General features: G+C 39.0%; 1 protein-coding gene across 1 annotated transcript; it reads left to right on the top strand.

The window, feature by feature from the left end:
• The first annotated feature begins 1,262 nt into the window (after positions 1–1,262).
• Positions 1,263–15,949, top strand: LOC125378395. Its single transcript, XM_048393869.1, has 4 exons — positions 1,263–1,305; positions 3,355–3,484; positions 3,595–3,821; positions 15,897–15,949. The coding sequence occupies exons 1-4, from the start codon at positions 1,263–1,265 to the stop codon at positions 15,947–15,949; spliced, it is 453 nt and encodes a 150-aa protein (XP_048249826.1).
• Positions 15,950–16,936: the final 987 nt, after the last annotated feature.

Here is a 16,936-nt window from a genome sequence, read left to right as displayed (position 1 = left end):
GTCTCCATCAGCATTTATATTCGCATACTAAAGAGGTTTATTCTCACATTAGTTTTACTTACTCGCAGTCCATCTATCAATAAACGACAGGATCAGACCGGCCAGGCTCGTCACTAAATGGGGAGAACTTAGAACGATCGGGATTCGACTCGATCGACTGCAAAACGCGCTCTCCTCTCCTAATGTTGACGGTATCATTTCATAGTGTTCAGGTCTGGGCTGTCTATGTCACATGTGCTCATATATCATTTTAATTGATTAAAAACAATATCAGACCATGAGCTCGTGTTTGTGTCGTGATTGGAAATTTACCGGAACCTAGTTACCGATTAAAAGATGTCTATTGATTAATTGGCGGCAACACCACCGAAGCTATCCCGAAATATCCCACCACTGTCATCGCCCTATTGATTTCCTGCTTGTTTGCGCCGACACTACAACTTTCCGTCTCCATCGGTTTTAAAGCCATAACCATCAATTTAAACGTTGACTTTGTTACAATTTTTCGAAGGATTTGGGGATGCATTTTAACGTTATAACACTACTTTTAGTGATAATAAGTATATATTTATGACGCCGTACGATAACTAGTATTCTTTTAACTATATAGTGTGTAACTAATATATTCAGTTATGATAAGAGACATTTAAGATATATATATATATCTACAAATTGTATATAATATAAGTTATCTACAATGGACTAATGATGTGTTTCGCTTGAAGACATGGCGTTACAGTTCGCTGGTTGGACTCGCCGAACCTGCTTTAACATACTTAACGTCTTATCCTGTCGTTGTGGCGCAGTCCACTACAGTGGTTGTGGTACATGTGCAATATAAAGCAAGGGTTTGTAACTCGATATTTCCTATATTTTCTATACCATAATCATCAAATTTAAGTGACAGATACTCTTTCGTTTTAGGAGGCAATTCACTCACTCACTGTAATCACATCCATGAGTCCGATGTCCAGGGTAACGCCATTACTCTTCGCCTGTCTATTGTCCAATATGTATATGTGTATATACATGTTTACATCTTTACTGTTGGTTCTATCAGCTAATCACGTTATGTTCGAGATTCCTTGAGATTGCAATGCGCATGCGAGTGCAGACGCATTTAGAGTTAGTAAATTTTCAACTCATTTGCTATCAGACAGTCTATAATTACACTGTGTGGTCATAGTCAAAGTTATTATTAACTTGCTACTATGTAGATCTAAGCGTAAAATTACGCTCGAAACTTTCCACAAGTCAAAACAATGGCTGAGGCCGTGTTGAAAAGTCCCCGTCCTGTCGAGGCGGGTGTGTCTAAATCCTCTAAAGGGAAACCAAAAGCCACTAAATCCCCTTAATCGTCAACATCGACGGCTTCTGCCACTTCTCAAGCAGATCATACTTCCCCTCATCATCATGCGCCCGATGCTTCTGGGACTTTTGCTTGACGAATTTCGCAAGATGAACGAACGCATGGAAAAGAGAATGGACTAGTGATGTGTAACTCTATGTGTTGCATGTATTGGTTAATGTGACTGTTCAACCTCTGATGTAACTTGTGTATCTTTAAATACTATAGTATATATAAGTATATAATGTTATGTTTTATTACAGGGTGGTTGACTGAGGGATTGATTGCTGAATCAATTGAATAAATGTCACCTCCACACACAACCACAGCTTGTCATTTTTCGAAATGAACTATCCCTGTAACATATAGTTTTGGGCTATTAGTTTTCCTTTTCTTGAGTGTAGCATTAGATTTGGATTTAGCCGAAAATGCTCAGAAATAAAAGTTTTTAAGGTTAAGTGTTTATCGCCCCTTTTAACAGTATTTCTTTTACGATGTGTCAGTTTGATATGGGAGGAAAGTTGGAAGTGAATTGGGTGTAAAATATCGCGATAATCGCCAAGGCTCGCTAAATACAATGTTTATTCTTAATGCCGGATATTTACCATCCCCAAACACACTCGCGTGATAACCTCCTTATCATAAAATGTCATTCTTTAATTCTGTGCTTCAAAATCGCTTTCCCTCTCTCACAAACATTACCGAAACATTGCGAGTTTTCCTGGAATGCGCGCATTAATATTTATTACGTCACAGGGTAAGTGATGTGTAAGTCGGACAGTGGCAGTAGCCAATATAGTTCCAACTGAAATATGTTTCTTATACAGTGGCGAAGCAACATATACGCAAAACAACAATTGTTTTTAATTGCCTTTCGCGGCAATCCATCGGTCTGTCCGCTAGAGTAACTGCCCTTTGTCAAAGGGAAGCTACTCTAACCCTAGTCTATGAGACGTCACGGCCACGGTCAGACATTGTTGACAGTCGGTCTGTCCTGTCATAACGATAAGAAGTGTAGTCAGATGTATACACAGCGACAAAACGAAACAAGGTAACAATTCAAACATATTTCCGCCAAATCCATCTTTTTTAATTTGTGGAGGAGGTTTCAAGCCGCAGAGGTCTACAAGCACATATATTGCTACTGATCCCGCTTGGCTAGGCCTCGTGCCCTCGCCAAATTGTTTCGAAATTTATATCTCCAAAGTTGACCAAACTTATAAAATGCCTTAGCTACGTCACAGTTAGACACAGATTTTCAGTATATTAGACTGTTCTTTTGATACTGATAGCAATTATCCCTGTAGTTTATCCAGATTCCCGATGGTTAATTCTGACTCGATCGCCGAATGACAAGGGCGACGCCATGTTTGTTTATAAACAGTGAAAGTAGTCCCTACTTGACCTTTGATATTTGCATCTCTATCCGCATATGACCCAAACGAATATCGTTTTCATCCGTTGGCTTCATCCTGCCGAGAAACCTTCCCATTATATGATAAAACAAAAATAGCTGCATGTGTGCTGCTTCTTTGCAAAGTGAAAACAAACTACTCCACCGACAAGGAGTGTTTCTTACAGTAATAACAACATTACAAAGTGCGCTTTTCAAGAAATATTCATTTTGAAGATAAACATCATCATTGAGTCTTGACCAAGTGTTTACAATCCGGCTAAGAATCGGCAGTCACGATTATGAGCAGAATTTTATTTATGAGGATGAGGATGATGATGATGATTATATTCCGCCAAATCAGGCACATACTGAGCAAATCTACGAAAAAAAGGTACTGTTGACATAGCAACAGAACTACTTAGTGGTGAAGAAGTCGTGCATGACGAAATCAGTGCCGATCCTTCCGGTTTAGAAGTTGTAAACCTCGTCAGAGAAACTCTGCCGATAACAACGACTGATGGGGACCCAATTGACACCAAACTGGCTGAATTGGTTCATCAGGTATTCACTACCAAGTTTGATGACGTGGTCATCGCACAGAAACTATAAGACCTGAAAAAGCCAGCTAACTGTTCGGATTTGAACACGCCCGAAATTAACAAGCTAATATGGGATTCCCTGCAATCTGACACATGTTCGATGGACGTAAAAATGCAGCGTGTCCAGAGTCGAATGATAAAGTCGACCCAAGCGGTGACAAATACACTGAACAGTTTAATTGCTCACAAGCAAGAGGTGCCAGCCACTTTGTTCAGAGATATTGTTTCCAAGTGTCGGCTTATGTCCATAGAGAATTAAACCTCAGAAGGAAGGAACTGATAAAACCACAGTTGAATTATCACTATCGTGCACTGTGTACCCCAAGTTCTCCGAAAAGTTCAGATTACCTATTCGAGGAGGATGTGGCCAAACACTTGAAAGACATTGCTATGTCAACTCGACTTGGTCACAAGGCTACTAGCTATGGACATGGAAGAGGCCGTGGTTGGCATAGATACCAACCCTATCCATATGCTGGTAACAGATGGGCGAGAGTCCGTGGCAGAGGCACATATTTCCATGTGACGCCTTTTTTAGGGAACGGCAGAGGCCGCTGGAACAAGTTCTACGAAAAATGTATTTCATATACAACAAACCGACGTCATACATCACTGGAATACTGCTGAGAGCGGCGTTAAAACAATTTGTTTTCATAATGGAGTGCTGCAGTCATTTTAAATAGAACCGTATACATGTGTAGTACCAACCCCATCACTCTGTTTCTAATTTCAGCAGCAAAATTATATTATACATATCATATTACATATATACATTGAAACAGAACAAAAACAAGTGGTCAACAGTTAGGTGCGGTTGATAGAAAGGTGTTCAATTATTAAGAAAAGCTATTGAACTATTTAATACTTAATACGTATCTTAAAATATGAATTAATTCTTAAGTTATTACATTAGTGCAAATCCACCACGTAGGATGTACATTTTAGTAATTTTAAATTACAGTTTATTATTATTCATTGTGTATTTGACATGAGAGGGATATCGACACACATATATAAACATGCTGTATTTTATAATCATGATTGTTCAATTTTGAATGCTTTAAACCTGTTGCATTAAACAAATATAGGATTTGATGTTGTCATATTGTGAATCAATTTATTTAATATTCACTTAATGGCTTTATTGTGTACTAGTCTTGTAAGTAAATGTTATTTCTTCCAAATGTTCTATTTCGAACACATATAGAGTCAGCGCTCATGATTGCCACATCTATTGCACGAATGAATGAAAATATCATCATTAATAAACTTACCTGAGCTCACTGTTTGCTGTCCTTACATGTACATATATATGCTCTCTGCCTCATAGCATTCATTCAAAACAAGAAATTGGAAAAAAATCTGCTAAGAAATTAATCACCACACGGACGCCAGAACGGTCTTGCGCAAAATCCACGCCATTAGAGGCATTAAACGTCACAAAAACTCCCAACATTAACAATTCAACAAACCCCTCTCAAAAAGCAAACAAGAAATTGGAAAAAAATCTGCAAAGAAATTAATCACCACACGGACGCCAGAACGGTCTTGCGCAAAATCCACGCCATTAGAGGCATTAAACGTCACAAAAACTCCCAGCATTAACAATTCAACCAACCCCTCTCAAAAAGCAAACAACCTAGCAAACCACTTTTCGACCGTCATTAGTAATAGCAACTTCAACCTAAAATTCCAGGAACAACTAAAATCGGAAACCAAATTTACCAAAGAACCAAAAGATAATAACCTAGAAATAAATCTCCCATACACAATGGAAGAACTACTCCACGTCCTCATAAATAGGAAAAGGGGCACAGCCCCAGGCTTAGACCTTACTTCCTACCAGATAATTGGACAACTAACCCCCAAACTACTACAAACTCTTCTAAAACTCTATTACCTCATATATCTAAATGGAGAGGTCCCATCAACTTGGAAACAAGCTCTGGTCATACCGATCCCCAAACCAAACAAACCAGCTTACCAGGCTAACTCATACAGACCGATTTCCCTAACTTCTAACTTATGCAAAGTAATGGAATCAATGGCAAAAATCAGGCTACAATACCATTTAGAACAAAACAACATAATTAATCAGACCAAAGCGGTTTCACTCCTGGCCGCTCAACCCTAGATAACCTCGCCCCCCCCCCCCCCCCCCCCCCCCCCCAAGGGGCCTCCACCAGTATCAGGCTCTAAAACTAATCACACGAACTCAACATGGCACTTCCAGCACATCACTCCAGGCCTTAACAGTAGAAATGCCACTAAAACTACGTAGGGAACAACAAACCCTAAACTTCTGGGCCGCGTCCCAATCAAACCTTCTAATCCAAAACATAATAAACAACAATATTAGCGCCAAAAACCAAGCCCTAGCCCGGAAACATCCACTACTTACCCAAATATCTAAAAGAATAATCAATTACCCAAATGAACACAAAATAAATAATCTCAAACAAAACTGTAAACAATCAAATATCTTCACCCCAAAACTTAAAATACCTAAGATAGACACAACACAAGCCAAAACACTAAATAAACAGACTGACCCTATCATCGCTACAACCACCACACTAGCATACATACACTACAATTGGCCAAATTGATGTCACATATACACAGACGGATCCTCACCCAATCCTACCGACTCCCAAACAATCAACCCTTATTCACGGCCGAACTAATTGGCATGACCTCAGCACTACACAATCAGAAATCTAAAAAAAATCCTTATTCTAACCGACTCCCTCAGTGGACTGCAAGCCCACAAAAATAAAAACAAAAAAAAACGCCCCAAACTAATAAACCAAATACTCAAAAGCTCAAACGACTTAACTATGGCAGGCAAGCAAATAGAATTCATTTGGATCCCCGCCCACGTAGGGATCTTTTGCAATGAAAACGCCGATAAAACATCCAAATTATCCCTTAAACCCCCAGAATAAGCTTAAACCTACCTATCTCAAAATCAGAAATTAAAAGTGTCACTAATCAAAAATGGCAAAATATATACCAAAACTCAAATAGCCAAATCAGGAAAGTACTCAAAATAAACCTAAATAAACCAAAAATACTACACCCATCCAAAAAAATTGACAGAATAATTACTAAACTACAAACAGGCCACACCAAACTAAATAATCACCGTTAAAATAGCTAATCTACACACAACAGGAAACTGCCCACATTGCAAACAACAAGAAACACCAGAACACGTCCTCATTCACTGCACACACTACCAAACACACCGAACAACACTACAGACCACCCTAAATCTTAAAACCGGACTTACACTAGAAGTATTCCTAAATCCACAAAATAAATTAGAAAAATTCAAAGCCTTAGGCATATACCTAATTAAAACAGGACTAATTAGTCGCATTTAAACCCCAAATAAACTAATAAAACCAAAATCACATAAACTAACAAACCCACCACACACAGCTCCCTAAGTTCGCACCCTACCCACTCTTGGCATTCATTCCAAATCTCAAAATCTCAAAAGATAAGCAACCCTTTAAACCCCCCTCCTGGGTTGCACCACCACTTCTTTTCTTTTCCCCCTTTCGGAAACACATTAAATGGCCTTTGCAGAAACGTCACGTAAATGGGGCACTCGTGAAGAGCAACCTCCTCGTGGTGAGTGCTGGGTAGCGCTAATAGCTCTTCCCCCGTGTGGAACCGGGGTAGAATATTTCCACAGCACCCCATTGCTGATTGTAAGAGGCGACCAAAGTGGGCAGCCCGTTTGCCGTGGGCTGCGTCCCTGTGTCGGCGGAGGACGGAAGTCTGGTAGTTGAGGGCACTGGTTCCAGGAACAGTGTTCCTTTGCCCAACACACTACTTCGACCCTTACTTCGCCTAGACGGGTGGTAAGATGGGCCCGGTCTTATCAATCGGCTGGTCATGCCAGGCCCTGTGCGTAATATTGTGTATGCACTACTGTGTTGTATTTTGATGTATATTTTGGTCTTGGCCGTGAATAACTTGTGTGACTTCTCCATTTTGGATTGAATAAATTGCCTAGAGTCTTACGCCAGAAGGCGGTGGCTCATGGGCCAATCTGGTGATGTTGACCTCTGTATTCTGTATGTCTCCAGTTTCTTGTCATGGACTGAACCTTCCTGGCACTACATCTGGTAGATAAATATAGCTATTCACGTCATATTTGCTGGAGTATACCATCTCTGTATCCCTGGTGTTTGCATCCTGGATATCCGGTGCAATATAACACCGTCCTTGTTGACACTCGATGGGGGGTGGGGAACAGGGGTGCTGAATCATTTTCTTTTCACCATGGCTCTCCCACAATCTGGTTCATCTCGTAATGAAAAAAAGAGACGTCTAGAGGAAATTGAAATTTCAACTGGAAATCTTTCGCAAACTATTGATTCCTGGGCAAAATTCCTGGTGATTGAGGCTACTGATAACTTACCTATCAAATTGAATCCTTTTGCTGTTTCTAAGGCTGTGTCCGGGATTTGCGGTGAAGTCAAGAACGTCACCCGTCTCCGTAGTGGTTCGCTTCTTGTGAGTGAGTGAGTGAGGTAATGCTTTACGTCACATCGGCAATATTTCAGCCATATCGCGACGAGCAATTAGACATGAAATATACATATATTTAAACTTTATAAAAATCTGTCATCGAAGGACAGTATGAGAACTAGAATATCACAGATAAGATTTTAAAACTAGTTGCGGAACATTTAAAAGAATTAAGTATTAAGGAACAAAACAATATAAAAATGGGCTAGAGATCGTCAGTAACTTAAGGGAGATCACCACACCAGGGACCATGGGGACTTACAGTACCTTTGCTTCCTGCATGGACCCTGGCAGGATTTACACCATCCCTTCAGTCACTGGCGATTATATGCAAGTTTAGCCATTGAATAAAACTAACAAATATACTACGATTTAAAAGTCTGGTATGCATAAAAATACTACGATTGGTTTGGGACTTACATACCCTCTTAGGGGGACAATAATTTTACGCTACTTCAACCCCCCTCGAGGGTACAGCCACTCACAATCTAAGTTATTTATTAGCACTACCAATTTATAAAATAATACATTAAGCACATCAAAATTTATGGACAAGTTCTATTTCTTTTAAAAAACTTAATATTAAATGAGAATTAACATCATTAAAAAGGTCCTTAACTGTTTTGACACTGAAATATTTATCCCTTGTGATGGAAAAATCAATACAGTCAAGCAGGACATGCTTGACCGTGATTCTTTCATCACAAGGGATGCAAAACGGAGGATCCTCACCATTTAAAAGATACTCATGTGTATATCTTGAATGGCCAATACGACATCGTCGCATAATGACCTCTTCAAATCTGGACTGACAGCCCAAGTAGGTGTAACCGATATTTGGTTTAATTTCATGTAATTTATTGATACCTACTTGGGCGTCCCACTTCTGTTGCATAAGATCTTGGATGTAAGATCGAATCATGGGTTTAAAATCAGTGTATGGGATCAGAAGTGGTGTCACAGATTTGTTGAGGGCTGCTTTTGCAGCAGCATCGGCCATTGTGTTACCAATGATACCAACATGGCTTGGTAACCAACAAAAGACGATGTCATATTGGCCAGTAGCAAGATCATTAAATAACTCAAGAATTTGGATTAAAAGTGGATGTTTTGAAGACATATTTTTAATTGCCTGAAGACATGAAAGAGAATCTGAAAACAGTATGAATTGTTTATGTTTAGATTGATTACTGATATATTTAAGTGCTGTAAAAATGGCGTTTGCTTCTGCAGTGAATATTGAACTGTTATCAGGTAAACGGGAAGAGATTGTTCTGGATCCAATGACAGTGGCACTAGCAACTGTGCCACCATCCTTGGATCCATCGGTAAATATAGATTTATAAGTGTCATAATTGTTTCTAAGTTGGTGGTATTCTTGTTGGTATATTAATTGGTTAGTATCTGATTTCTTAAGTTTGGTTAATGTCAGGTCTACCTCTGGCTTTACCATTTGCCAAGGAGGAGAGGAGAAAAGTTGATTAGGAGCTATATCTTGGAGTTTAATATTTGAAGCTGATATTGCAGATTTTATTCTAATTCCGAGTGGTGGATGGAGTGCCGATTTCTTATTGTAAAGATCTTCGTAGAGAGGATGGAATATACATTCAAAAGCTGGATTTGACGGATTAGAATATAATTTAGTGATGTATTGTAGAGATAATTTTAGTCGGCGTTGTTTAAGAGAAGGCTCATCTGCTTCTATATAGAGACTGTGAATGGGAGACGTTCTGAAGGCTCCAAGACAAAGCCTCAGACCCTGATGATGTATCGTATCTAGTTTTTGTAAATTACTTTTGCAGGCTCCACCATAGATGATGGAGCCATAATCAAGTTTGGAACGAATTAGTGACCTGTACAAGTGTAAGAGGGTTGTTTGATCCCCTCCCCACTTTGAATTAGAAACAACTTTTAATAGATCGAGTGCCTTCAGGCATTTAGCTTTGAGGTATTTAATATGCGGGAGAAAAGTTAAGTGATGATCAAAAATAAGTCCCAAGAACTTGGCTTCCTTAACAACTTTGATAGGAGTGCCATTCAGAAATAGTTCAGGGTCCTTATGCGGTTTATATTTTCGGCAGAAATGTATGCAATTAGTTTTTGATTTGGAAAATTTAAACCCGTTTTCTAGACACCACTTGTTAATTTTATTAAGACATAATTGTAATTGCCTTTCAATTGTGTGCATATTTTTACCCCGACAAGATAGATTAAAATCATCCACAAAAAGTGATCCATCAACTGAATCATTTAAAACTTTTGACAAACTGTTAATTTTTATACTGAATAAAGTGACAGACAAAATACTGCCTTGTGGGACACCCTGATCCTGATTATAATGATCAGACAGGGTTGTACCCACTCGGACTTGAAATTGCCTGTCTGTTAAAAACTGGGATATAAAATGAGGCAGACGGCCTCTTAATCCAAAATCATGAAGATCTTTTAAAATACCATGTTTCCATGTTGTATCGTATGCTTTTTCTAAATCGAAAAAGATCGATACAGCATGTTGTCTATTTACAATGGAATTTTTAATGAACGATTCTAAACGCACTAAATGATCGATAGTACTTCTATTTTTCCGGAAACCACATTGTATATTGGAAAGAAGATTATTTGTTTCCAAGTACCACACTAATCGATTATTTACCATGCGTTCCATCGTTTTACAAACACAGCTAGTTAAAGAGATAGGTCGGTAATTTGATGGATCAGAATGATCCCGCCCAGGTTTGGGAATGGGGATAACAATGGCTTTATGCCATGAAGCTGGAAACATCCCAGATGTCCAAATATCATCGAATATATTTAACATAGTTTCAAGGCATGATTCGGGCAAGTGTTTCAGCAGCTGATAATGAATATTATCAGCGCCTGCTGCTGTATCATGAGCTTGCCCTAAGGCAGTATATAGCTCATGTAGTGAAAATACCTCATTGTAATCTTCACCATTATCAGATGTAAAATTTACTTTTTTCTTTTCCTGTTGAAGCTGATATTTTTGAAATTCAGGAGCGTAATTAGATGAAGAAGAATGATGAGATAAAGTTTCACCAATGCTATTGGCAATGGCAGATTTATCAGTTAACAAAGTATCGCCATCCTTCAGATGGTTAACTGTAGAATTTGATCCCTTGCCTTTGATCTTTTTAATCATATTCCATACCTTGGACATAGGGGTACGAGAGTTAATTTTGGAGACATAGGTCCGCCAGGATTGACGTTTATTTTGCTTAAATAGACGTCTTGCCTTGGCATTTGAAATTTTTACAATATTTAAATTATGGACAGTGGGATGTTTACGGAAGTACTTCTCCGCCTTCTTACGACATTTCCTAGCTTGTTTGCAAGTGTCATCAAACCACGGTTTAAGAACACGTGGGTTGATAGAGGACTTAGGTATTGATTCATCAGCAATTTCATTCAGTAGATCTGAGTGAGTGAGTGAGTTAAGTTTTAAGTCACATGGGCAATATTTCAGCCATAACGTGACTAAATCAAGTTATATATTAATATATAGTGACAATAAAATCTGTCGACAAAGGACAGTAAAAACACTAGACTATCACAGATGTAGATTGTAAAACTAGCATATCAGAATAAAATTCATAACAATTCAAAACAGTACACAATAAAAATGGGCTTTAGATCACCAATAGCCAAAGGTAGGTCACCATACTAGGTACCATGGGGACTTACGATACTTCTGCTACCTACATGGTAACCCAGCAGGATTTACACCATCCCTCCGGCTACTGGTGATTGTCGGCAAGTTTAAGCCAAAACATTTAAAAACAACAAGAATTCTACGATTAAAAACATGGAAAATGAAAAATACTTTGAATGAAATGGGACTTACATACCTTCTCAGGGGGACAATTATTTTACGTTACTTCAACCCCCTTTGAAGGTACAGCCACTAACAAACTCAGTTATTACGTCATTCTACCAAATTAAAATCACATACTTTTTACAATACATGTACATATCAAAATTTATCAAGCAATTCTATTTCTTTTAAAAAACCAAGAATTAAATGAGAATTAATCTGATTAAAAAGATCCTTTAACGATGAAACTTTGAAATACTTATCCCTTGTGATGGAAAAATCAATACAGTCAAGCAGGACATGCTTGACCGTGATTCTCTCATCACAAGGGATACAGAACGGAGGATCTTCACCTTTTAACAAATATTCATGTGTGTATCGCGAGTGGCCAATACGACATCGTCGTACAATGACCTCTTCAAATCTGGACTGACAACCCAAGTAGGTGTAACCGATGGTTGGTTTAATAGCATGTAATTTATTAATACCTACTTGGGTGTCCCACTTCTGCTGCATTATATCTCTGATGTAGTTTCTTATTACAGGTTTATAATCGCTGTATGGAATCAGAAGTGGTGTCACAGATTCGTTGAGTGCTGCTTTAGCAGCAGCATCAGCCATTGTGTTACCTGTGATGCCCATATGACTCGGTAACCAACAAAAGACGATGTCGTATTGGCCAGTTGAAAGATCATTGTAAAGTTCTAAAACATCTAAAATCAGTGGATGAGTGGAAGATACATTATGCAGTGCCTGAAGGCAAGAAAGAGAATCAGAAAAGATGATAAACTGTTTACATGAAGACTGGTGTTTAATATATATCAAAGCTGTAAGGATAGCATTGGCCTCAGCAGTGAAAATAGAGCTATTGTCAGGTATTCTAAATGATATGGTTTGTGATCCAACGACAGTGGCACTTGCTACTTTGCCACCACCCTTGGATCCATCAGTAAAGATTGAACGGTGAGTGTCATATTTGTTTCTTAATTGTAAATATTCCTGATGATAAACCAGTTGATTTGTTTCAGACTTGAGAAAGCGTGTCAGTGAAATGTCTACTTCTGGCCTCACCAACTGCCAGGGAGGAGTAGACAAAAGCCGAGAAGGAGAGATAAGATCCAGATCAAGATTTGCAGCAGTAATATTGGATTTGAGCCGAATCCCAAGTGGAGGAACCAGCTTCGGTTTCTTCAGAAATAGATTTTCATAGAGGGGGTAGAATACAGAGGTATAAGCAGGATTAGAGGGGTTCGAACGTAATTTAGAAATATATTGAAGAGACAATTTAGTACGGCGTTGTTTTAAAGAAGGTTCATCAGCCTCCACATAGAGGCTGTCAACCGGAGAAGTTCGAAAAGCACCAAGACATAGACGTAGTCCTTGATGGTGAATTGAATCCAGCTTTTTTAAATTGCTCTTGCAAGCTCCAGCATACACAATGGAGCCATAGTCCAATTTAGAACGGATCAATGATCGATATAAGTGAAGGAGGGTTTTCTGATCCCCTCCCCACTTTGAATTTGAAACGACTTTTAACAAATCTAGGGCCTTCAGGCATTTGGTCTTCAGATAAGTAATATGTGGCAAAAAGGTTAAATGATGGTCGAAAATTAATCCTAAAAATTTGGCTTCTTTTACAATCTTGATTGGAGTGCCATCTAAAAAGAGTTCAGGGTCTTTATGGGGTTTATATTTCCGACAGAAATGTATACAATTGGTCTTCCTCTGTGAGAACTTAAAGCCATTCTCAAGACACCATTTATGAATTTTATTAAGACACAACTGTAATTGGCGTTCAATAGTACGCATATTTTTACCACGACATGATATATTGAAATCATCCACAAACAATGACCCATCAATTGAGTCATTTAATACTTTTGATAAACTATTTATTTTTATACTGAACAATGTGACAGACAAAATACTGCCCTGTGGAACACCCTGATCCTGATTATAATGATCAGACAGGGTTGATCCAACACGAACTTGAAATTGTCTGTCAGTTAAAAATTGCGATATAAAATGAGGCAAACGGCCTCTTAAACCAAAGTCATGTAAATCTTTTAAAATACCATGTTTCCATGTTGTATCGTAAGCTTTTTCTAAATCGAAAAAGATCGATACAGCATGTTGTCTATTTACAATGGAATTTTTAATGAACGATTCTAAACGCACTAAATGATCGATAGTACTTCTGTTCTTCCGGAAACCACATTGTATATTGGTAAGAAGATTATTTGTTTCCAAGTACCACACTAATCGATTATTTACGATGCGTTCCATCGTTTTACAAACACAGCTAGTTAAAGAGATAGGGCGGTAATTTGATGGATCAGAATGATCCCGCCCAGGTTTGGGTATTGGTATAACAATGGCATTATGCCATGAAGGTGGAAACGTCCCAGATGTCCAAATGTCATCAAATATAGTCAACAAAGTTTCAAGGCATGATTCTGGCAAGTGTTTCAGTAGCTGATAATGAATATTATCAGCGCCTGCTGCTGTATCATGAGCTTGCCCTAAGGCAGTATGGAGCTCATGTAGTGAAAATACCTCATTGTAATCTTCACCATTATCAGATGTAAAATTTACTTTTTTCTTTTCCTGTTGGAGTTGATACTTTTGAAATTCAGGAGCGTAATTAGATGAAGAAGAATGTTGAGATAACGTTTTCCCAAGTCTATTGGCAATATCAGATTTAGTCGTTAGCAAAGTATCGCCATCCTTTAGATGGTTTACTGTAGAATTTGATCCCTTGCCTTTGATCTTTTTGATCATGTTCCATACCTTGGACATGGGGGTACGAGAGTTAATTTTTGAGACATAATTCTGCCAGGATTGACGTTTATTTTGTTTAAAAAGACGTCTCGCCTTAGCATTTGAAATTTTGACGATGTTCAAGTTATGGACAGTGGGATGTTTACGGAAGTATTTCTCCGCCTTCTTACGACATTTCCTAGCGTGTTTGCAAGTGTCATCAAACCACGGTTTACGAACACGTGGGTTGATCGAGGACTTAGGTATTGATTCATCAGCAATTTCATTCAGTTGATCTGAGAACAACTGAATGGGGTCAATAACATTCTGAAAAGACGTAGGTTGTAATTTATCTTTGCATAAAGATTGAAATAAAAGCCAATCAGCCTTCACAAAATTCCATCGAGGTGAAGGTGGATCATCAACGGGATGAATGGGTTTAAGCACGGTGGGGAAATGGTCACTCCCACATAGGTCATCATGGACGGTCCATGAGAATTCATTCAACAACACTGAATCCGTCCAAAGACAGATCTAATGATGAATACGTACCAGTTGCAGGGTGTAAGTAGGTGTCCGAGTCATCGTTAAAGATGCAGAGGTCATTATCAGAAACAAAATCCTCGATGACTTTACCCTTTTGATTAATGATAGAACCTCCCCATAAAGGATTATGTCCATTTAGATCACCCATGATGACACAGGGCTTTGGGAGCTGGTCGTACAGTTTTTGGAGATCATTACGCTGAAGATTTGAAGATGGAGGAATGTATAAGGAGCAAAGTGTGAAGGCAATATGCAGTGTAAGTCTAACTGCAACAGCTTGCATATTCGTGTCAAGCGGAACAGGACTGTGAACAACGCCCCGCCGCACCAAAATAGAAGCTCCTCCAGTAGCTTTATCTCCCGGAGGAGAGAAGGAATGATACGAACTATACTGCCTTAAATCAAATGTGTCGGTTGTTTTAAGGTACGTTTCTTGTAAAGAAATTGCTGATGGACAAATATCCGTTGATAATAATTGCAGTTCGTTAAAATTGTGCCTAAGTCCTCGGCAATTCCATTGAATTAGATTCGAATGATTCATGGTGGTTCTACCGGAGATCGTTCACGTAAACGTGAAGAGGAGTCACCACTGCTGTGGTGTGAAGATGGGGTGACATCCATCTCAAGAGGCTCAAAGTAATTGTGAACATCTACAGATGTTTCAGTGAGAGTAGGGATCTTTGTAGAAATTTTCTTGTTTTGTTTCTTCTTTTGTTTTTTTGGCATTTCAGTTGATGGTTTGTTGGTAGCTGGTTTATCAGGAGTGGGTGTAGATGGGGCCACAACCTGAGTCACAATGATAGAATCTGAAGACATTTCACCTGGGCTGACAGAATGAGTTGTTTGACTGTCACATGATGTTGTCAGAGGCAGCGGGTGTTCAGAATGTGTCCACGTCAAGTCCGTCTGACATTCTATAGATCTACTGGTTGAAGGGCGAGAGACAGCAGCAGCAGCATAAGATTGTTTGGATGAAGGTGTCCGGCTATCATAGAGTTTTTTCGCATCAAAGTAACTGACGTTGTTTTGACATCTGATTGTCAAAATGTCTTTTTCACGTGTCCAAAAAGGACAGGATTTTGATGACGCTACATGTTGACCCTTACAATTTGTACATTTCAGGTCTGCTGTACAGCCTGAACCATCATGATTTCCACCACAACGGTGGCAAACAGTCGGACGATCACATGATTTGGAGCCGTGCCCAAACTTCTGACATTTGTAACACCGGAGTGGATTGGGGACATACACCTCCACTCCGATGTTAAAATAGCCTGCCTTAATAGATTGTGGAATTGTTGAAAGAGAAAAGGAGAACAAATAAGTATTTGTTGGAATGAAATTTTCACCATCTTTTCTATTGAAACGTTTCACTGATGTGACATTCTGTGATTTAAGTTCTTCCAAAATGTCATCTTCTGACATTTCAGCCAGGCAACGAGCTCTGTCGCGGATGATCCCTCGACTCGAATTCAACGTTCTGTGTTCAGAAACAACAACTTCTGTGTTAGCAAAGCTAGTACATTTTAAAAGATTAATAGCCTGCTGTCTCCGTGCACACTCCACCAAAAGAGAGCCGCTCCGGAGCCGTGAAACATTCTTCACCTCACCACAGATACCTTCAATGGCTTTAGATATTGCAAAGGGATTGATTTTCAAAGGTAGTTGATTATGTGATTCCACTACGATAAACCGAGCCCAAGAATTTGAAGTTCGTGAAATAGAAGCATCGTCGTCAGATGAGAAAATCTCAGCTTCCAGACGTCTCTTCTTGTCAGTGCGGTTTGAACCAGAATGATTGTGTGCCATAATGAAAGTAATTGATTCAGCACCCCTGCTCCCCACCCACCATGGAGTGCTACAAAGAGCGATGTTTTCCTGCACCGGATCTCCAACATGCAAACATC

Source organism: Haliotis rufescens, unplaced genomic scaffold (genome assembly GCF_023055435.1).
Source record: "Haliotis rufescens isolate VD_foot unplaced genomic scaffold, xgHalRufe1.0.p SCAF_12, whole genome shotgun sequence".
Taxonomy (NCBI): domain Eukaryota; kingdom Metazoa; phylum Mollusca; class Gastropoda; order Lepetellida; family Haliotidae; genus Haliotis; species Haliotis rufescens.
The sequence above is the reverse complement of the archived record's forward strand: the minus strand, read 5'-3'. Positions and strand labels throughout refer to the sequence as shown.

Bases quoted from the DNA above. Each gene is read 5' to 3' on its own strand.
- LOC125378395 (XM_048393869.1), top strand. From the start codon at position 1,263: ATGGCTGAGGCCGTGTTGAAAAGTCCCCGTCCTGTCGAGGCGG. The intron at 1,306-3,354 runs GTGTGTCTAAAT...AGAAACTATAAG, and splicing joins TCCCCGTCCTGTCGAGGCGG to ACCTGAAAAAGCCAGCTAAC. The intron at 3,822-15,896 runs GTAACAGATGGG...TGATGTTGTCAG, and splicing joins CCAACCCTATCCATATGCTG to AGGCAGCGGGTGTTCAGAAT.